This window comes from Panthera onca, chromosome E1, assembly GCF_046562875.1.
Source record: "Panthera onca isolate mPanOnc1 chromosome E1, mPanOnc1 haplotype 2, whole genome shotgun sequence".
Lineage (NCBI taxonomy): Eukaryota > Metazoa > Chordata > Mammalia > Carnivora > Felidae > Panthera > Panthera onca.
Genome location: NC_138352.1, coordinates 28,614,473 through 28,636,712, shown reverse-complemented (window position 1 = coordinate 28,636,712; position 22,240 = coordinate 28,614,473). Strand labels below are relative to the sequence as shown.

The following is a 22,240-nucleotide window of genomic DNA, read 5'->3' as shown; positions in this document are numbered from 1 at the left end:
CTCTCCCCACACCTTGAAGACTTCCCCCCACACCTTTTTCCTTTTCTCTCAGGTGATTTGTGTGTGTCATCTATTCAAAACACAAAACAGCTCGAAGCTGCTCTAGTGGTCCGTGTGTCCAAAGAACCGTGTACAAGGCGCACCAGGAGGACAGGGAAGTCATAGAGTTCCAGCAGCTGGCGGGGCCGCTAACGGGAAAGCTGTCCCCGCTGCTTTGTGCGCCACCCGAGTGGGCCCTGCACTAGGTCTGGCAGCGGTGAGCGCCCAGACTCTCCTGGGGGCTGGAGGTGGGGAGTGTGCACTTCTCTGCTCTTTGTTCAGTCTCCAAGATCACTTGGGTCCACGACCTCAGAAGTGGCCTTCTGTCAGCCCTCAGTGACCGGGACCCTGCAAGACAGAGAGGCCTTGCCCCGTGCTTCTCTGTCTTGTCTGCCCCCCCCCCCCCCCAGCAGCAAAGGGACACAATCAAAAGTTTTTGTGAGAAAAAGGGATGCATTCTCTGTCCTTGTCTGAAAATCGAGCCCTGGGGATACAGACCCTGGAGGTGCAGTTCCCAGAAACCGCCACCAGGAGGCACCACTCAAAGCTTCTGGCTGCTTGGGAGCTAGGCTGGCCCTAGCCCAAGGACAGTTTATTTGCAAGCTGCGTTTTGTTTTTGTTTTGTTTCGTTTTACTGTCTTCAAAGCCCTGTCTTATCTAAAAATAGAATTTCCCCCAGACTGCTGCTGTCCCCAGCTCAGGTTGAGGCTGGCCAGCCGGTCAACATTATAACTTGTCTGTTAGGGACAGAGTTAAGGGACCTTAACATGATAACTTGTCACTTAGAGGTAGAGCAAAGGGGCCTTTGTGGCCCTGGCAAGGGCTGTGCAAGAATCCAGACGCCACTGCCTCAGCCGGATGTAGCTGAGGGCAGGAAGGCATGATTTTAAGCCTGGGCCCTGCAGCCACAACTGCTTGAGGCGAACGTGGCTTTGGACATTTTACTCTGCTTCCTCAGGCCTCAGTTTCCTCATCTGTAAAATGGGGAATGATATACCGATCAGCATTGTTTGGCATCCATGACGTAATACAAGTAAATACATACGAGGCAGCTGGGCCTGGGAGGACCGGCCCAGCAAAAGTCACCAGGTGTCCCCATGCTGCCACAGCTCACTCAGCTGGCAGGGCAGTTTGTCCATAGGGGAGGAGTGGGTTTGGGGCGGCAATTGCAGGACGCCAGACACGTGGGGATTTCTGCCCCTCCTCCCTCTGGGAAGACTCTGGGCACACCTTGTGGGCTGCGGCCGCGCGGATGGCCAGCTCAGCATCCCGGACACTCCGTTTGTCCCTCCTTCCCTCTGCACATGCCGGTGACACTTGGTCCAAAGTTTGCCTTGAGAAGGGGTTTCCTGCAGTGAGTGTGAGCCTCACTATTAGGCTATTGGGGGCCTGCAAATGCCCACAGAAGGCCCCCCTATTGTGTGTGTGTGTGTGAGTGTGTGTGTGTGTGTGTGTGTGTGAGAGAGAGAGAGAGAGAGACACTTGGCTGCCATTTTGGGAGACAATTTGAGAAAGGATGGGGGGCTCTGTTTCCAGAATACCACATCCCCCCCATTCCTCACACCCCCTCATCAGGGCCTGGGATCCCCGAGTCCCCATTCTTTCTGGGGCCACCCCCTCTGAGAGTAACCCTCCATCCTGCTGGGGGAAGGGCTCCTACACAGACTCGGCCACTGCTCCTGCGCAGCCCCTCTCCCCAGCCCTGGATCAGGCCCATCGGCCTTTCCACTTGCTCAACCTGCTCCAACTGACGAAGGAAGCCTCCTGCCCCCCGGGCTCTCACTCCCGCTCCTGCCCAATTTCCCCACGGTCCTCTCCGTGCCTTCACGTCTAGGTCACTGGTCCACGCTCTCTTCTCTGGCTTCTGCCCCCGTGTTTTATCAAGAGGGTTTTTGTGAGGACCTCAGCTTCGGCCCTGGGGAGAGGGGCATGTGGGGCCTGTCACGGTGGGGTGGGGCTGCACTGCGTCCCCTGAGGGAACAAACGAAAAGCCAAGCGTAAGACCAACCCCCAGGGCCACCCTGTGGAGCTGTAGTTCCCAAACCAAAGGAAACCCTGAGCGATTCCTGGGACAAAAGTGGCGTTCTCCCCGACCCCCAAATCCTTCTATGGCTGTGACCCCCAGTGAGAAAACGGCTGTTCCCCACCCTGCACACGTGACCTGCAAATGCATGAGTCCCTGTGTCTCTTTTCCTTAAAGGCCTGTCGTGCTTCCCGTTTGCCGAGCTGGCGCTCCAGCTCTGACCGCCTTGGGCCTTTTCTCCCTGGGGTGCGTGTGCCCCACAGCTCGGCGCTGCCCCCCACCCTGGACACTGCGGACGCCCGGCTCCCACGCGCCCTCACCTCCTCCAGCCTCGGCGCCCCCGCCTGTGATCCTCACGGTGGGGCTGTGAGCTCCAGGCCCGGCTTCCTAAGCTGCTCAGTGAACACGCGGGGCCCTGGCGGGCAGTCTATGCCCCTGTGTCCCCCACCCTGCCCCTGCGCATTCCCATCTGGTGGAATGAGGTTGAAACGGACTGAGGGGGGATGTTGAAGGCCTGATAAGGGATCGGACTGAGACTGGAAAGGGAGAGGAAGAGGCCTCATGGACGGTAAGAGAGGGGCTCCCTGCCTCGCCCCCCACCATTTCCTCAGGTCGGGACCGCCTCCACCCAGGGACGCCTGAAAGTGGCCCTTCAGAGGGTCCTCTGACCTCACTGTGGCCAGAACTGGTGGACATTTGCAAACTTCTCTGCGGTGTGACCTACTCCTTCCAGAACCTTCCTCCTTGTTTGCCTTTGTGGACATACGGTCCTCTGGGCTCTGCTCTGCCCTCCCCAACTGCTCCTTTGCAGTGTGTCTGGGGGAGATTCTACCGACCCCTCGGAGGCAGACCCCTCTCCCATGACGGCTTCCTTCTCAGCCCTTTTCTCCTCGCACCTCCTGGGTCCCCAGGGAATCTTTTCCACTCTTGGTACCAAAACTGCCAGTGAGATGCTCCCCAGAGCTCTGGACCCATGTGAGGGGTCCTGGCTGCCTCCAAGGCTGGCATCACCTGCCCATGGGGGACCCAACTCAGAGCTCTGGGGTCCCTCTGGTTTCCTCCCCGCCGACCCTGGTTCCATCCCCTCAAAGAGATGCCCCCTCGTAACCTGCAACTGTGACCTTATTCGGAAAAAAAGAGCCTTTGTGAGTGTGATTAAGTTAAGGATCTCAAGAAGAGTGTGGATCAGGCTGGGCCCTAAATTCAATGACAAGTGTCCTTAGAAAGAGAGAAGACACAGAGTGGAGCCACAGGAAGATGGGGGCCACCACACGCCAAGGCCCGGGGCCACCAGCAGCTGGACGGGGCGAGGAAAGATCCTCCCCCAGAGCCGTAGGAGGGAGCACAGCTGCAGAGACCTCGATCTCAGCCCTCCAGCCTCCAGAACGGCCAGAAGGACATCCGCGTTAAGCCCCGCCGTCTGTGGCATGGTGCTACGGCAGCCGCAGGACGCTGACACCGCCAGCCCGGGAAAGGACCCACATTCTGCTCGTCCCACCCAGCGACGTCCCTGAAGTGCCAGGCGCGGCCCCGTGCCCCCAAGTCTCAGAGGCAGTTAGGCCTCACGAGAGCCCCGTGTGCTGTCATGATCACTACAGGTGGGGACAGTCAGGCACAAGCCATCCAGAAGCTTCCCTGGCTCACCCAGAGCTTGGGCTGGAATCCAGGTGCCGGCAGGCTCGCTGGGAGCCCTGCTCCCAACACCACCCAGAGCTCCTAACGTGGGGCCCAGGGGGCCCAGGGATAGGGTCTGGGGGCTCCGCAGGCTCGGATAAGAAAGATGCATCTTTTATTTCACTGATGGCCAACTGAGATTTGGCTTTCGCTTCCACCCTCTGTAGAGGCTGGCCCCGAGTTGTACAAGCAGCGGACTGTGGCTTTGTCAATAGCAGAGCCCCAGGTGTCTCCGTATCCTGCCTCAGTGGGTCCGGGCAGCCTGCGATGTTGTCTGCTTCCTAGCAGTTTGAAATCACCTGTCGTCATCCAGCCCACCGCCCCGTCTCGCCATTTAATGCATTGATAGAGAAGCACGCAGATTCATTCTGAGGTTGCAATTTGTGCCATACTCTGGTAATACTCTGATTTAATGTTTAATTTGATTTGATATTTTGAGATACTATATTGATAGTATCTCAACGTCATTGGTTTCTTTTTAGCCCTATGTGCTTTGTTTGATGCACTTTTTTTTTTTAATTTTTATTTTTGAGAGAGAGAGAGAGCAAGTGGGAGAGGGGCAGAGAGAGAGGGAGACACAGAATCCCAAGCAGGCTCCAGGCTCTGAACTGTCAGCACAGAGCCCGACACGGGGCTCAAACCCACAAACTGTGAGATCATGACTTGAGCTGAAATTGGGGGCTTAACTAAGCCTCCCAGGTGCCCCTACATTTTTTAAAAAATGTTTATTTTTTTTATTTTGAGAGAGAGAGAGAGAGAGCGAGCGTGCACATGAGTAGGGGAGGGGCAGAGAGGGAGAGAGAATGAGAGAGCTTGCACATGAGTAGGGGAGGGGCAGAGATAGAGAATCTCAAGTAGGCTCCATGCTGTCAGTGCAGAGTCTGATGTGGGGCTCGATCTCGTGAACTGGGCCCTTCCGTCCCACCGATCCCGTGCCAATGCGCCGCCTCTCAAGGACCATCCAAGTCCTTGTCATCTGTGGCCTTCGTTGTTTCTAGAAAGAGGCTCTCACGGCCCCTGCTGCCTTTGCCAGCGTCTACCCTTCAAGACCCCCCGCCATCCAGTCCCCACCTCTCCCATGACTTCCCTGCCCCCAGGAGCACGTCTGTCTCCCCAGCCTGGCAGATAGGGCCCTCTGTCATGGGCCCTGATCCCTCTCCGGGCCCTGTCCGCCCCCTAGCGTGCTCTGCTGTCCCGGCTTCAGCCCTCTGCCCCTCCTCAGGCTCCCCCTCTGGCCCAAAGCTCCCCTCAGCCCCTCATGTCACAGCCACTTTACTCCTGACAACACTTGCACGTGCTGTTCCCCCTGCCTGGAGCAGACTTCCTCCACCTTGTCTCTTAAGCCCACCTTTTCTTTTTAAACGAGCGGTTATGTACGCACGGCGGGCATCACTGACCCCAGTGAGCGTTCTCCGGTACTCTGCACAACAGCCCCACGAAGGTGTGTGACCCCATTCTCACAGAACCAAGGCTCAGAGAGGTGAAGGAACTTGCTCACGGTCACACAGCGAAGGATGGAACCAGGGTCTGGCTCCGCAGCCCCACCCCCCATCACTCCAGTCTGCCCCAAGCCCCCTCCCCCCAGAGAAGGCTGCCCTGCCCCCCATCGCACCCCTGGCTGGGTTACGTTGCCACCATGCACCGCGATTAATTTACCGTTTGCGTGAGTCTTGTCTATGTCTGACTCTCCCGTTAGATTGTGACTTCTGTGGGGCCGGGGACAGGATTTGTCGTCCTCGAGACACCTCATGTCACATGAAGGAATGACAACCTGGGAGGGACCCGTGAGAGACCCCGAGTAGGGTTGAGGTGGGGCTTGGCGGGGGTGGGAGTGAGTGGGGTGGGTGGCCGGATTTGTGGAGCCCACAGGGGACGGGATCACATCAGCTCCACCACTGGCTGCAGCCAGAGGCAAGCTTGGTCACGTGACATCCTGTAGTCCACGCCCTCGAACAGGTCCACACCTGGTCCTCCCGGGTTTACAATCCATGCCAAGCCCAGCTCCTGCCCCACCAGCACACCCAGGTGTCAGAGGAGAGAGCAGAAGGGACCTAAACCCCAGGCCTCTGGAGAGACTCGGGCCTGGGGCAGGGCACAACAAGACAGTCTTTAACTCCCTGAGTCCCTGGGAGGACGCGTGGTGTCCCCTGGCTGTGGTATGCATGGGGCCGCTAATGCTGCAGGGTCAGGTATGACTCTCCCCCCACCATGTCCTTACTCATCCCCATCCACACATCCTGGGGGATCTATTCCTGGAGCCCAGATGAGGCTCCCAGATTCTACCCGGTGCCCTGTAGGGATGGGGCTTGCGATGGGTCATCACAGACAGGAATAGCTAATTGTGTCCCACGGACAACGGGTTACCCTCAGGAAGTGATAACCCCATGCATGCCGCTCTGGGAGTTTGGCTCCAGCAGAGGGGATATACTTTGGGACCCCCGGACTTGGCCTCGATCTCAGCTCAGCTTTGCTCATGAACTCATCGCACAAGTCGCAGCAAGTAACCCTAAACTCTGAGACTCCATTTCTTGATGCGTGAAATGGGTGAGATTGATCTGAAGGGGACTCTAGTGCATCAGAGGTGGGAAAGTTCTGGGTCTGGCTGGAAGAATCCAAATACACCGCCAACGGCAGGCTAGACACACAGGTCACCGACACCGGAGGAGCAGGGGTGCCCCCCCAGCCCCGTTTTATGGTCCCGTACATCGCTCCCTCTGTATCCACATCCTATGCATGCGGATCTGCAGTTCTCATGAGAAGGATGCTGTGCTAGATTAAAATCAGCCACAACCTCACCGTGGCTGCAAATTCTTGGTCTCTCCTCCCACCAAAAGGTGGCATCTCTTTCCCCATCCTTGAGTCTGACTGGCTTTGCGACTTGAGTGATACAAGGTAGCAGTGATGATACAATGAGTGTCCCCAGCCTAGGCAGCTGGAAGCCTGGTGTATTTCTACCTCTTGCACTACTGCCGTCATCACGAGAAGGACACGCCTTGCCAGCCTGCTGGCCCCAGGAATACGAAGAGAGATCCATGGAGCAGACCCACGTCTAGCTGAGCCAGCTGAACACAGCTGACCCCAGCCAAAATCCAGATACAGAAGAATAATAAGGCACTGAGTTTTGGGACTGCTTGTTACACAGCAACAGCTCACTGACAGGAGAACAGAAAAGAGTAAAAGACAACAGTCTAACCGAGTAAAACATGGAGCTGGGCAACCTCCATTATCAGGGTTCACGACACCTGTCCTTTGGTGTCTTGGCACTAAGCTCTGGCATCACAGAAATGATGCCATTGTGAGGAAAGTCACAGCACAGAAAAGAAACCAGTCGGGGCCCCAGGGGCCTTCAGGACTATTGTCTCTCCCCTGACAGGCCAAGAGCAGCATAACTATCTCAAGTGTTTATGGATCCACGTGGCACCCCCCTCCCATTCTTTCCGACACCACGAGCAGGGTGGGTAAGCCAAGAGGTGTTTTCTGGGAGGATCATTAAACACTTTCAATGCTTGGCACGCGGTAGATGTCCGGTTCAAGGGACCCTTCTCACCATATCCCAAGTGGCCAACCCCCAGCGTAAGTTGTGTTGTGATATTTCGGTCCCTCTCATTCTTAGGAAGTGCCCGCTGTGTCTAACTGGAATCAGAGACCTTGCTCACAAGGTCAGCTCTGCTGGTTAGCTGCTGCCCACGTTTTAAGAACTGATTTAGCCTCCGTTATAAGACTCTCAATGACCAGGTCTTTCCCCCTCCCCTCCCCCTCTCCCCCACCCCCCTTCCTTCTGGCCCACAGACTTCTAGATCTTTTGCCTAAAAGTTTTTCTGTCTTGTGATGACCCTCCCCTGCCTTCTGGCCATTTGCCCTGACTCTGCGCTTCCTGCTTTGCAGACCCTCCTTGTGGAGGCTTGGCACGGGCCCTGCTTCCTGCTCTGACCCTCAGGCACCGTGCAGGCCGGCCTCAGGGGGCTTACCTGGAACTGGCTCGGAGCCTCTGTGCTCTGTTCCCTGGTACCTTCCCAAGTCGTCTGGCCTGGTTCCAGCTTCCCCAGCCCGCTGTCTCCTGAGCTCTGGCGGGAGGTTCGCGTGGCTCCTGAACTTGTTCTCACAGAAGTACGTGCATTGCTTGGGGTGACGTCCGCAGATGGAGGCACAGCTGATGCAGTCCCTCAGGAGCTGGTCGTAGTACCTGCCTTGCTCCTTGTGGCAGCTGAGTGACTCTGGGGGACAGAAATGAGCGGTGCTACTGGGAGACAGGGACCTGCGGGACCCGTGAATCTGGACTCCAAGGGCTTCACAGTTGAAAAAAAAATCACGGGGCGCCTGGGTGGCTCAGTCGGTTGAGCGTCCTACCTCGGCTCAGGTCATGATCTCACGGTTTGTGGGTTCGAGCCCCGCGTCGGGCTCTGTGCTGACAGCTGACAGCTCGGAGCCTGGAACCTGCTTCCGATTCTGTGTCTCCCTCTCTCTCTGCCCCTCTCACACTCTGTCTCTCTCTCTCTGTCTCAAAAATAAATAAACATTGGGATGCCTGGACAGCTCAGTTGGTTAAACGTCCAACTTCAGCTCGGGTCACGATCTTGCGGTTTGTGAGTTCGAGCCCCACATCAGGCTCTGTGCTGACAGCTTGGAGCCTGGAGCCTGCTTTGGATTCTGGGTCTCCCTCTCTCTCTGCCCCTCCCCCACTCACACTCTGTCTCTCTGTCTCTGAAAAATAAATAAACATTAACAAAATTAAAAATATAAATAAACATTAAACATAAAAATCACAATGCAATTCCCCGGAAGAAATTCCAGAGTGATGCAAGGCCTTTCCCAATACATGAGTGGAAGGCTATACATTGTCCAATAAATACTGTCTTAGCTACAATATATACTTTTGATCCATAGTATTTTTCCTATATTTACTTTACCCTATTTTTACTTTTCATTATTACTTCTTCTTTGACCTATAGGTTATTTAAAAGTGCCTTTCCTGGGGCACCTGGGTGGCTCAGTCAGTTAAGCATCCGACTCTTGATTTTGGCTCCAGTCGTGATCTCACAGTTCATGAGTTCAAGCCCCACCATGGCCTCCATGCTGACATGCTGAGCCTGCTTGGGATTCTCTCTCTCTCTCTCTCTCTCTCTCTCCCTCTCTGCCCCTCCCCTACTTGTGCACACATACACCAGCTCTTTCTTGTCCTCAAAGTAAATAAATAAAACTTAAAAAAAAACCCCGCAACAACTTAAAAAGTGCATTTCTTAGCTTCTAAACATAAGAATTTTCTAGGTGTCTTTTAAAATTGAAGTCTGGGTTGTTACATCATCACATAAGTCGTGTACTTGCATTTTCCCAACTTCATAAAGGTGGAACCTTTCATTTTAACATAAGGATTGGAGGAAGAGGCCAGAAACCACCTTGGCAAGTTGAGGGAGGGGGCTGGAAGGGAGAAGGAAAAGCTCAAATTAATAGTGTTTCTTTTGTTGTAATGAGTGAGAATTCGAAGAGCTTAAACAGGGGTCAGTGCCAAGGAGCAGAGGCCACGCAAACTACAGCTTAATCACACTTGCTGTAAGAGAGGAATTTTTAAAAGATGTTTATTTTTGAGAGAGAGAGAGAGAGAGAGAGAGAGAGAGAAGAGATGGGTGGGGGGACAGAGGATCTGAGGCAGGCCCTGAACTGTCAGCAGAGATCCCGATGCGGGACTCAAACTCACAAACCATGAGATCATGACCTGAGCTGAAGTCGGATGCTTAACCGACTGAGCCACCCTGCGCCCCTCAGAGAGCAATTTTGAGTGCATAACAGCAATCTATACTTTCACAGGGCAAGTTTCCCTTGTCTTAAAATAAGATTCTATTTATGTGCAAATGGGACTCACACAGATCTTTAAGGGCACATTCCAGAGGCAGTGCCAGATAGAGGGTAAGAACACAGACTTCAAGGTCAGACAGGTTTAAGAGCATCCCTGGCCCTACCTTTGAAGGTTGTGGGGTCTTAGCCTCTCCATGCCTCAGTTTCCTCACTTCCAGGACAGAGGTAATAATAATATTGACATCTTAGAGTCGCTATGAGGATTTGAAGTTCCCGGCACGGTGCCCGATGCGTGATAAGAATTTTGGGTGAATGGGAGGTTTAACTAGAATATTCATTGGTGCCTCTTTGCAGCACAAACACAGCAGCTCTTATGTCCTTGACCGAAGAAAGGAAAAGACCAGGAAGACGGTCGACCCGGGATCTCAGGGAAGATTCAGATGGGACCGGTGACCTCCCCCTGCCCCGTCTCTGCCCCGGGGTCCCACTAAGTCACATAGGACCACTGGCTCCGCCACTCATGAGACAGAGTTGACATGAGGGCAGTGGTGTTCCCGGGGTCTTATGTGTGGACCCCCTCCCCTCCTCAGGGCCCCCGGCGTGGCTGTTGCAGGTGCTGTCCGAGCTCCCCAGAGCACCAACCCTCACTGCCCAACCCCATAAACTTCCCCTATGACCTTGATATTTCCTCTTGTGTTTTCTACCTCCCTGCCTTTGCCCATACTGGTCCTTCCTGGAGTGCCCTGCCCCCCGCATCTGACTGCCGCGTCTACAGACCCTTAATAATCTATCTCCGGTGCGCTTACTCCAAAAATGCTTCCCTGCCCCCCAACCCATCAGCTGGGGGGGGGGCATTTCTCCCAACTGTAGCGTTTTATGGTACTTTACTCTTCTCCCCTGAATTGTAGTTATTTCTCCCGTCAGATGATACTCCCTTCAAAGGATCACATCAGTTTCCTATTTTCAAGGGGCTAGAGAGTTCCATGAATATTCGTGGAATGACACAATGAATATTCTACCTCCTAATGATAGAAGAGTCAACCGTGAATAGTGTAGAGTCATGGCTTTGGAGTCAGAGAGTCCTGGTTCAAATCCTAACTTTTCCATTATTATGCTGTGTGACCTTGGGCAAGCAACTCAGCCTCTCCGAGCTCTACTCAATCCGTATTTATGAATCGCTTACTATGTTTCAGTCACGGTGTTAGGCTCAAAAGGAGTTCGCGGACTGATGGTTGAGGTATACATGAAACAAATACACACAAAAGAACGTAACACAAATCATGAGAAGTTCCATCAAGGAGAAAAACAAGTTATGAAAAAGAATAACAAACACGGGCACCTGGGTGGCTCAGTCAATTAAGCGTCCGACTTCCGCTCAGGTCACGATCTCACAGCTGGTGGGTTCGAGCCCCGCGTCGGGCTCTGTGCCGACAGCTCAGAGCCTGGAGCCTGCTTCAGATTCTGTGTCTCCCTCTCTCTCTGCCCCTCCCCTGCTTGCACTCTGTGTCTCTCTCTTTCAAATATAAACAAGCATTGAAAATAAAAGAATAGCAAGGGGAATATCTTTTTCAAGACCATCAGAAAAACTTGGATATAGCCTGAGTACAGATGATGCTAAGGAATTATTGCTGTGGGTGACGAGATATTAAGGTTATATTTTGAAGGCCTTTATGTGTTGGGGATTCATGATCTCGTATTTACAGGTAAAGTTACATGAGCTCTTGGGTTTGCTTTAAAATGCACGAGCAAAAAAGAAAAATGGTTGGGGGATAAAAAGGCAGAATCTATAAAGCTCATGATGGGTAGATAGGGATTTACTATGCTATCCTCTGTGATAGTTCCTGTAATAAAAAGCTTCAAAAGCAAGTCAGAACAGAAAATGACAAAGGGGGATTTAATATATTAGGCCATCAGATAAGACCTCTGACATTTGGCCTGAGACCTGAAGGTTGGTTGAATAGGAGGGAGCTGAGGGAAGAATAACAGGGAGAGGCATGCTAAGCAGAAGATACAACATGTGCCAAGGCCCTGAGGCAGGAAGAAACACAGCATGTTCAAGAAACTGCAAGGAGGCCAGTGTGGCCAGAGCAGAAAGATCCGGGGGTAAAGGGGTGCCACAGTGTACATCTCCTTCCCCCACCTCCTTCTCAGGCACCCAAGTGCAACGGGCCAGGGGGATCTCTGCAGGGAAGGAAGGGGTGATCCAGCCCATGGGGCTCAGGCCCCAGAACTCACTGCAGAATGCTGCACAGGTGCGTGGAATCTGATGGCTGCAGATGAGTTTGCAGGAGAGGCAGATGTTCAGTAGGGGATCCCAGTACTGTTCTTCGGGGCACTGACCCATGGCCACCCCCATCCGCAGGCCCTGTGGAGCTGAGAGGCAGGGAGCATGAGGGTAGCTGGCACCCTGCCGTAGGTCAGAACCCAGCCTCTCCCACTCACATTCCTACTCTGTCCCGGCACGCAGAGGGGGAACCAGACAAAGCTAGCTTCCAACCCCAGCTGCACTTGCTGGGTGACCTGGGGCAACCATCTCAAGTCCCCAAACCTCGGTTTCCCCATGTGTGAGATGGCGGTTCTGGGGCCGCCGCTCTTCCACCAGCTGTGCCCTTCTCATCTTCGTTCTTTGTCCTGCCTAATGTGCCTCTTTCGACCACAGTGCCTTTTCACCTGCTTGTCCCTTTGCATAAAATGCCCTTCTTCCCTCTCTGCTGGTTATTTTTTCCTGATCCTTTAGGTCACTGTTTCAATTTCATTTCCTCAGAAAAGCCTGACTCTCTTCCCAGATTAGGACACTCCTCTTCTTCTGCACTACTTGTCACTGTTTTCACTTCACTTTTATGACTGGGACTATTTGATAGTGTCTCCCCCATTAGCTGTGAGCATCATGCAGGCGAGAACTCTAATTTTTTTGTGCACTGCTCGGCCCTCAGAACCTAGATAATGCCTAGGACATATTAGGTGCTCATTAAGCGAATAAAAAGAAAAGCAGATCCAGCCAGTGCCTAGCATACAGCAAGCATTCAATAAATGTCAACGTCCTTCCCCTTCTCTTCTTTTACTGCGGTATGAGACACACAAGATGACGTGTGTAAAACGCACAGATCTTAGGTGTGCGACTCGGTGAATTTTTCCATATGTATACACCTGTGTCACAACCCACATCAAGGCCTAGAAATTTCTTGCTCCCTGAAGGCTCTCTTGGGTCCCCTCCCGTCCAATACTTCACTTCCGCTGGTGACTTCTATTCCGACTTCTATCCCTGTAGGTCATTAATATTGCCCATCCTTGAACTTTTGTGTCTGGTTGTTGGCTCCGCAAGATATCCAGGGCACATTCTCTGTTGAGGCTCTCTCAATCATTTGCTTTGTATTGACGAGTCTCCCATTTTATGAATGCACCACGTTTTCTAGAATTTTCTGCCTGATTTCCTGGTATTAGCTTCTCCAAAACGATATTTATCCTCAAAGGGAAAGAGAGCGGAAGAAGTTACTGCAGCAGGAGACAGATGTGAGCAACATTTTGGAATATGGAAGGCATGTGGGCTGGGGTGACTGACTTCAGTTAAAGGTCTCTTTTCTTTGATGCCCGCAGGGAGAAGGAAGCTGACTTGGGCCACAGAACCCCAGGAAGCCTCTGGAACTGGAGGTACCAAGTATCTCTGACAACAGGAGATGGGAAGGCAAAACAATGAAAGAAAGACTGGTTGAAAATGTACAGAAAGACAGCTTGACCCCAGCCGGATTCCATCTCCAGGCAGGTAACAGCCTCTCACCAACCCGAGCAGAATATTTGGTGTCTTCTCAGGCACAGCTGAGGGCAGCCCTAAGGTCCACACTCCCCAAAATACTACCTAAGGAGTAGTGTGACCATGTTTTTAAAAAACGTCTCCTTCCCCATCCAGCAACTGGCAGGGAATCAACAGACCCTTCTCTGGGAAAACCAACCCAGAGGAAAAGACCTAAAAGCACTAACTAGGAGATTCTCTCAAGAAAATGACCAAGTTTGCTGCGTGACCCTCTGAGAGCAAAGCTTCTACATTAACAACCCCATTCATTTACCCAGAACTTCCAACAGCTGTTTCTGCCTCAATCTGAGTTTGAGCCAAAAGCCACAGGTCACCTGATATTGGAGTGCCACCCCTACATGAAAGAGAACTCAAACAAAGCAAGCAGAAGGGACATGCTGGGAGCCAAGAGAGACAATGCAAGGAACTGAAGAAAATTAAAAGGCAACAATACCAACAGTTGATATTGATATTGATATTGATATTGATATTGATAGAAAGATAGATGAATTTTTATATTCATGAAAAAGAATGAGTACTGTCTTTAAAAAAGAATATGCATAGAAAAACTGAGAATTATTAGACATTAAAAATATAATAGCCAGAATATAAACATCAGTAGAAGGGGTTGCAAGATGTAATTGAAGAAATTTCCTAGAAAATAGGGAGAGAAAAGATACGACAATTGTACAATCACTTCAGGAAGCCCAGAGGTTGATTAAATGGGAGCTTCCAGACTTCAAGGATACAGCTTCCAGATTCAAAGAACCAGTCGGGTGTCTGGCACAATAAATTCTCACAAGCCATGACCCATCATCATAAAACGTAGGAGGACCAGAGATTAAGAGCAGGTTCTAAAACCTTCTCGAGAACAAGCAGGCTACCCACAGAGTTCCGTTAGGAAGTCAGCGGAGATCCCAAATCAAAACTGGGATGTGAGAACAGTGTCAGGGCAGACGGCAGAGTAGGAGCGCCAGTAATCTGCCCTCCCGCCTAACAGATGTTGAGCTGGCAGCAACCATCTGAAGTGACTATTTTGGAAGTTATCCCAGGGAGAACTGGAGGAAGAAGCTGGTACATTTTTGGAATTTTGGTGCATCTCAATGTATTTCATGGTGGTGGCTAGCATTCCTTGGTCTCTAACCCCACGTATGCCGCTGTGCAGGCAGCTGCTCATGTTGCCGGTGAAACTTGCTGGAACCCCGATGGGTGAGGAGGACCTTGTCCTCCAAACATTGGGGTTGCAGGTTCGGATTGCTGTTTGCTGCTTTTGATCAGTGAGGGGCTGGCACAGAGGTTGGTGACCATTGTTTCAACCCCCAACGGCTGAGGTGGCTTCCAGGGAATTTTAAAGAGATGGTGCTCTTCTCCCCCCAGCTCTTGGGAGCCAGACATTTAAGGAAATCTTTGTCCGGTCACTGGCTGACTGCAGAGATAAAGGAACAGAAACTTCAGTGACCACACACAATAAATACATACTTTGCAAAAATAGTTTGGAAAAGCCACAAATGGATTCCAGCCATCAACAAGCAAGATACAGTAATCCCTGAGAAACGGGAGAATTAGAATTACTACAACAGAATACTCAAAATATCCAGTTCTCAGAAAACTTACGAAACATACAAAGAAATGAGAAAATATGGCACACTTACAGAAAAAAGAATTTGACAGAAATTATCCCTGAGGAAGCCCAGACGTTGGAAATATTAGTCAAAGATGTTAAATCAACCGTCTTAAGTATATTCAATGCCTAAAGAAAATCATGGACAAAGAACTAAAGGAAATCAAAAAATTATGTATGAATGAAGTATGAGAATATGAATAAAGAGATAGAAGTTGTAAAACAGGAACCAAAACTTGGAAGCGAGCAAGGTTTCCTTCAGTAAGGAAATGGATAAACTGTGGTACATCCAAACAATGGAATTTACTCAGCACTAAAAAGAAATGAGTTATTGGGGCACGTGGGTGCCTCAGTGGGTTAAGCATCCAACTTCAGCTCAGGTCATGATCTCATGGCTCGTGGGTTCAAGCCCTGCATTGGACGCTGGGCTGACAACGCAGAGCCTGGAGCCTGCTTCAGATTCTATGTCTCGCTTTCTGTCTCTCTGCCCCTATGCTCTTTTTCTCTCTCTCTCTCTCTCAAAAATAAACATTAAAATTTTTTTTTAAAGAGGAATCGAGTTATCAAGCCGTGAGAACACAGGGAGGAATCTTAACTGCATATTACTAACTAAAAGAAGCCAAGCTGAAAAGGCTACTACTGCATGATTATAGCTATCTGACATTCTAGAAAAGGCAAGACTATGGAAACAGTAGAAAGATTAGTGGTTGTTAGGGGTTGGGGAAGGGAGCACTGAAATTATTCTGTTTGATACTATCATGGTGGATACATGTCCTTCTACATTGGTGAAATCCCGTAGACTGTACAACGCCAAAAATAAGCGTTAGTGTAAACTTATGGACTTTGGGTGATAATGACGTATTAACATAGGTTCATCCGTTGTAACAAATGTACCACTTTAGTGCAGGATGTTCATCGTATAGGACGCTGTGCATGTTTGGGGGAACGAGGTATAGGAGAACTAACTCTCTGTACTTCCCACTTAATTTTCCCATGAACCCAAAACTGCTCTAAAAATAGCCTATTAAAAATGGAAACAGGGGCACCTGGGTCGCTCAGTCGGTTAAGCATCTGACTCTTGATTTTGGCTCAGGTCATGATCTCATGGTTCATGAGATCAAGTCCCACGTCGGGCTCTGCTTTAACAGCACAGAACCTGCTTGGGATTCTCTCTTTCCCTCTCTCTGTGACCATCCCCTGCTTGTGTTTGCTCTCTCTCTTTCTCTCTCTCTCTGTCTCTGTCTCTCAAAATACATTCTTATAATTTTTTTTAAATAAAAAAGTGGAAACAAAAAAATTCTGGAATTGAAAAATCTAATAAATGAAATGAATAAAGGTCACTAAAGGGGCTCAACAACAGATTTGAGCAGGCAGAAGAAAGGACAATTGAATTGCTTAGTCTGAGAAGCAGAAATTTTTAAAAATGAGGAAAAGTGAACAGAACATGAGGGACTTGTGGGGCCCCATCAAACATGCCACCATAAATTTTTAGGAGTTCCAGAAAGAGAGAGGAAGAGAGAGAGAGAGAGAAAAGGACATAATATTTGAAAAAAAATAAGGCTGAAAACTTCTCAAATCTTAGGAAAGACATAAATATATGTTCAAGAGCCTCAATGAACTCTAAATAAGGCAAATTCAAAGAGCCCAATGCTGAGACACATTGTAATCAAAATGTGAGAATTGTAAAAGTTGCAACATAGAAACAACTTTTCACATACAGGTAACCTTCAATAAAATTAACAGCTAATTTCTCCTTGGAAACCATAGAGGTCAAGAGGCAGTGGGATGATATATTTAAAGTCCTGAAAGAAAAAAAAATTGCCAACCAGGAATTACATATCCAGCAATACTATCCTTCAAAGCTGAGGGAGTTCATTCCCAGTTCATTAGACCTGCCCTACAAGGAATGCTAAAGGGAGTCCTTTGTGTTGAAATGAAAGTACCTTAGATGTAGACACAGCCATGAGAACAGATAAGGGACACTGGTAAAGGTAACTACATAGGTAAATATAAAAGCAAGTATTATTGTACTTTTTGTGTGGTTTGTAACTCCTCTTTTTTTTTTCCTATACGATTTAGTGTAACAATGCATAAAACGATTATAAACCTATGTTAATGGGCATAAAATTCATAATGAGGTAATCTATGACAATAACAGTGTAAATGGGAAGGGACAGAGATATAGCAAGAAAATGTTTGTATATTATCAAAACTAAGTTAGTATTAAAATTAAGTTGTTATAAGTTTAAAATGTTAATTATATTCCCCAACGTAACCGCTAAGGAAATAACCTTTAAAAGTACAAAAAAGGAGGAGCGTCTGGGTGACTCAGGCGGTTAAGTATCTAACTCTTGATTTCGGCTCAGGTCGTGATATCACGGCTTGTGAGATCGAGCCCTGTGTCATGCTCTTTGCTGACAGCATGGAGCCTGCTTGGGATTCTCCCCCCAACCCCCACTTCGCTGTCTCTGAATAAATCAATAAACATTTAAAAAAAAGGAAAGAAAAAGTGAATCAAAATGTTAATGCTACAAGTAACCAACTACATACAAAAAAGGGGAGTAATGGAGAAATTGAGGAACAAAAAACATAAGATACAGAAAACAGATAAACGACAGAAGTAAATCCTTTTTTATCAGTCATCACATCAAAGTAAATGGACTAAATTCCCCTATTAAAAGGCAGAAATTGGCAAATTGGATTAAAAAAGAAAGCAGTATCCATCTATATGCTGTGTACAAGAGACTTCCTTTAGATAAAAGGACGCTAAGAGATTGTAAGTAAAAACAATGAACAATATATTCCATGCAAATAATAGCCAAAAGGGAGCTGAGGCGGTTATATTATTGTCAGACAAAATAGACCTTAAATCAGAAGAGGTTACAAGAAACAAAGAAGGACAAAATATATTGATAAAAAGTTTGATACAGCAAGAAGGTAATAACAATTATAAACATACACGCATCTAACAACAGAGCCCCAAAATATATGAAACAAAAATTGACAGAATCGAAGGGAGAAATAGATAGTTCTACAATAATATTTGCATATGTTAATACCCTGCTTTTCGTAATGGATAGAAGAACCAAGCAAAAGATCAATAAGGAAATAGAGAACTTGAACAACACTATGAATCAATGATATATAATAGACATATACAAATACTACACTCAGCAACAGCAGTATACACATTCTTCTCAGGTGTACATGGAACATTCTCTACGGTGGACCATATATTGGATCACAAACCAAACGTTAACAGGTTTTAAAAAATTGAAATCATTCAAAGTATCTTTTCTGATCAAAATGGAATGAAACTAAAAATCAATGACAGAAAGAAAACTGGAAGATTCACAGACATGTGGAAATTCAACAACATATTCTTAAACAACTGATGTCTCAAAGTGGAAATCACAAGGAAAATTACAAAATATCTTGAGATAAGTGAAAATGAAAACACAAGTTACCAAAAGTTACGGGATACAGAAAAGGTAACGCTAAGAGGGAAATTTATAACTGTAAATGCATATGCACTAAAAAAGAAGAAATTCTCAAATCATAACCTAACGGTACACTATGAGGAACTAGAAAATGAAGCGTGAATTAAACCAAAAGATGGCAGAGGTAAGGAAATAATAAAGATTAGAGTGGAGATAAATAAAATAGAGAACAAAGAAACTGTACTAGAGAAAATCAACAAAACCAAAAGTCGGTTCTTGGAATAGATTAACAAAATTGACAAATCTTTAGCTAGATTGACTAAGAAAAACAGAAGAGATTCGAATTACTAAAGTCAGAAATGAAAGTGGGACATGAAAAGATGCTCAGCATCACTCACAATCAGGAAAATGCAAATCAAAACCACAGTGAGATATCACCTCACACCTGTCAGAATGACTAAAATCAACAACACAAGGAACAGTAAATGTTGGTGAGGATGTGGAGAAAAAGGAACCCTCTTGCTCTGCTGGTGGGAATGCAAACTGGTGCAGCCACTCTGGAAAACAGTATGGAGATTCCTCAAAAAATTAAAAATAGAACTACCTTGCAATCCAGGAATTGCACTACCAGGGTATTTACCAAAAAAATACAAAAAAACTAATCAAAGGGATACATGTACCCCTATGTTTCTTTCTTTCTTTCTTTTTTTTTTTTTTTCATTTAAATTCAAGTTAGTTTACATATGTGTAGTCTTGGCTTCAGGAGTAGAACCTAGTGATTCATCTCTTACATATGACGCCAGCGCTCATCCCAACCAGTGTCTTCCTTAATGCCCATCACCCATTTCATCTATCCCCCCACCCACCTTCCCTCTAGCAGCCCTCAGTTTGTTCTCTGTATTTAAGTGTGTTTCATGATTTGCCTCCCTCTCTCTTTTTATCTTATTTTTCCTTCCCTTCTCCTATGTTCATCTGTTGAGTTTCTCAAATTTCACATAAGAGTGAAATCATATGTCTTTCTCTGATTGACTTATTTCACTTAGCATAATACCCTCTAGTTCCATCCATGTTGTTGCAAATGGCAAGATTTTATTCTTTTTCATCACCGAGTAGTATTACATTGTATATATAAACCACATCTTCTTTATCCATTCATCAGTCGATGGACATTCGGGCTCTTTCCATACTTTGGCTATTGTCGATAGTGTTGCTATGAAAGGGGGTACATGTGCCCCTTTGAAACAACACACCTGTATCCCTTCGATAAATACCTAGTAGTGCAATTTCTGGGTCGTAGGGTAGTTCTATTTTTAATTATTTGAGGAACCTCCATACTGTTTTCCAGAGTGGCTGCACCAGTTTGCATTCCCACCAACAGCATGCACCCCTATATTAACTGCAGCATTGTTTATAATAGCCAAACTGTAGAAACAGCCAAAATGTCCATCAACTGATGAATGGATAAAGAAGAGGTGATATAGATCTACAATGGAATATTGTTCAGCCATAAAAAAGAATGAACTCTTGCCGTTTGCAACAACATGGATAGAGCTAGAGAGTATAATTCTAAGCGAAATAAGTCTGTCAGAGAAAGACAAACACCATATGATTTCATTCGTATGTGGAATTTAAGAAACAAAACAAACAAACAAACAAAGGTGGGGGGGAGAAAGAGAAGGGTAAACCAAGAAACAAACTCTTGGGGCACCTGGGTGGCTCAGTCAGTTGGACGTCCAACTTTGACTCAGGTTGTAATGTCACAGTTCATGAGTTCGAGACCCACATTAGACTCACATGGAGCCCGCTTTGGATCCTCTTTCTCCCTCTCTTTACTCCTCCCCTGCTCACACTCTCTGTCTTTCTCAAAAGTAAATAAACAAAAAAACAAAAAAAGAAACCAACTCTTAACTGTAGAGAACAAATTGATGGTTACCAGAGAAGAAAAGGGTGGGGGGAGGGGGAAAAATAGGGGCTGAGGATTAAAGAGTACACCTATCATGATGAAAATAAAATAAAATGGAAAAAGAGAGAAAGATTAAAAAAAAAAGAAATGAAAGTGGGGATATTACTACAGATTTTATAGATTATGAGAATACTATGAACAATTATACATCCAACAAATTGGGTAACCTAGACAGACAAACTCCTAGAAACATACAATCTATAAGAACTGACACACAAGGAAGGACTATCTGAACAGACCTATATATAACAAGTAAGGAGACTGAACCGGTAATCAGAAACCTCTCAATGAAAAGCCCATGATGAAAAGCCCAGATGGTGTCACCGGTGAATTTTACCAAACATTTAAGGAAGAATTAACATTAGTATTTCTCAGACTCTTCTACAAAATTGAAGAGGAGGGAATACTTCCTAACTCATTCTATGAGGTCAACATTACACTGATACCAAAGCCTAATAAAGACAACATAAGAAAAGAAAATTATAGACCAATACGCCTTATGAATATGGATGTAAAAATTCTCAGCAAAATATTAGCAAATAAATTCCAACAGCATATTAAAAGCATTCTACACCACAGCCAAGTGGGATTTATTCCTGGAATGCAATAATGGATCAATACATGAAAAGCAATCAATGCAACACACCACAGTAAAAGAATGGAAAGAAAACTGTATGTTCATCTCAATGGATGCAGACAAAGCATTTGTCAAAATTCAACATCTTTCCATGATTAAAAAAAAACACCCAGTAAAGTAGAAATAGAGGAGAATTTCCTCAATATGATAAAAACCATATATGAAAAAACTCACAGTCGACATCCTACCCAATGATGAAAGACTAAGAGCTTCTCTCCTAAGATCAGCAACAAGACAAGAAAGCCTACTTTTCCTCCATCAATTGAACATAGTACTGAAAGTTCTAGCCAGAGAAATTAGGCAAGAAAAAGAAATAAGGTATCCAAATTGGAAAGGAGAAAATAAAATTATCTCTGTTCACAGATGACATGATCTTACATGTCAAGTCCCTAAAAGTTACACACACACACACACACACACACACACACCTGTTAGAACTAATATTAAGTTGTAGGATACAAAACCAATGCACACACACACACACGCAAATATATATATATATATACATACACATACACAAATATATATATACACGAATATATCTATATGCAAGTATATATATACATACACAAATACACACACACACACACACACACACACACACACACACACACATATTTGCAACAAACAATCCTGAAAGGAAATTAAGAAAACAATTCCATTTACAAATGCGTAAAAAAAGAATAAAATATTTAGGAATAAATTTAACCACGGTGACAAAAAAAAAAGTATATCCTGAAAAACTACAAAACACTGCTGAAATTAAAGAAGCCTAAATAAAAGACATCCTATGTTCATGGACTGGAAGACTTAATGTTGTTCAAATGGCAATACTCCCCAAAGTGATCTACAGATTCATTACAGTCCTTAACAAAATCCCGGTGACTTTTTTTTTTTTTTTTTTTAATTTTTTTTTCAACGTTTTTTATTTATTTTTGGGACAGAGAGAGACAGACAGAGCATGAACGGGGGACGGGCAGAGAGAGAGGGAGACACAGAATCTGAAACAGGCTCCAGGCTCCGAGCCATCAGCCCAGAGCCTGACACGGGGCTCGAACTCACAGACCGCGAGATCGTGACCTGGCTGAAGTCGGACGCTTAACCGACTGCGCCACCCAGGCGCCCCCCGGTGACTTTTTTACACAGATACAAGAATTCATCCTAAAACTTCATATGGAATTGCAAGGGGCCCTGAATAGGCCAAAGTAATTTTGAAGAATAAGAAGAGTTGGAGGATTACCTTCAAATGTATCAAAGACCTAAACT

At 47.1% G+C, this 22,240-nt stretch overlaps 1 protein-coding gene across 1 annotated transcript in view; it reads right to left on the bottom strand.

Annotated features, from left to right (window-relative positions):
• Positions 1 to 22,240, bottom strand: part of TNFRSF13B (TNF receptor superfamily member 13B) — a 36,207-nt gene that overhangs the window by 4,229 nt on the left and 9,738 nt on the right. Inside the window, exons 2-3 of the mRNA XM_060647064.3 lie at positions 11,762 to 11,899; positions 7,705 to 7,950 (exon numbers count right to left, since the gene is read on the bottom strand). Of these exons, the coding sequence (XP_060503047.1) occupies positions 7,705 to 7,950; positions 11,762 to 11,899 (384 nt within the window). The remainder of the gene's footprint in view (positions 1 to 7,704; positions 7,951 to 11,761; positions 11,900 to 22,240) is intronic.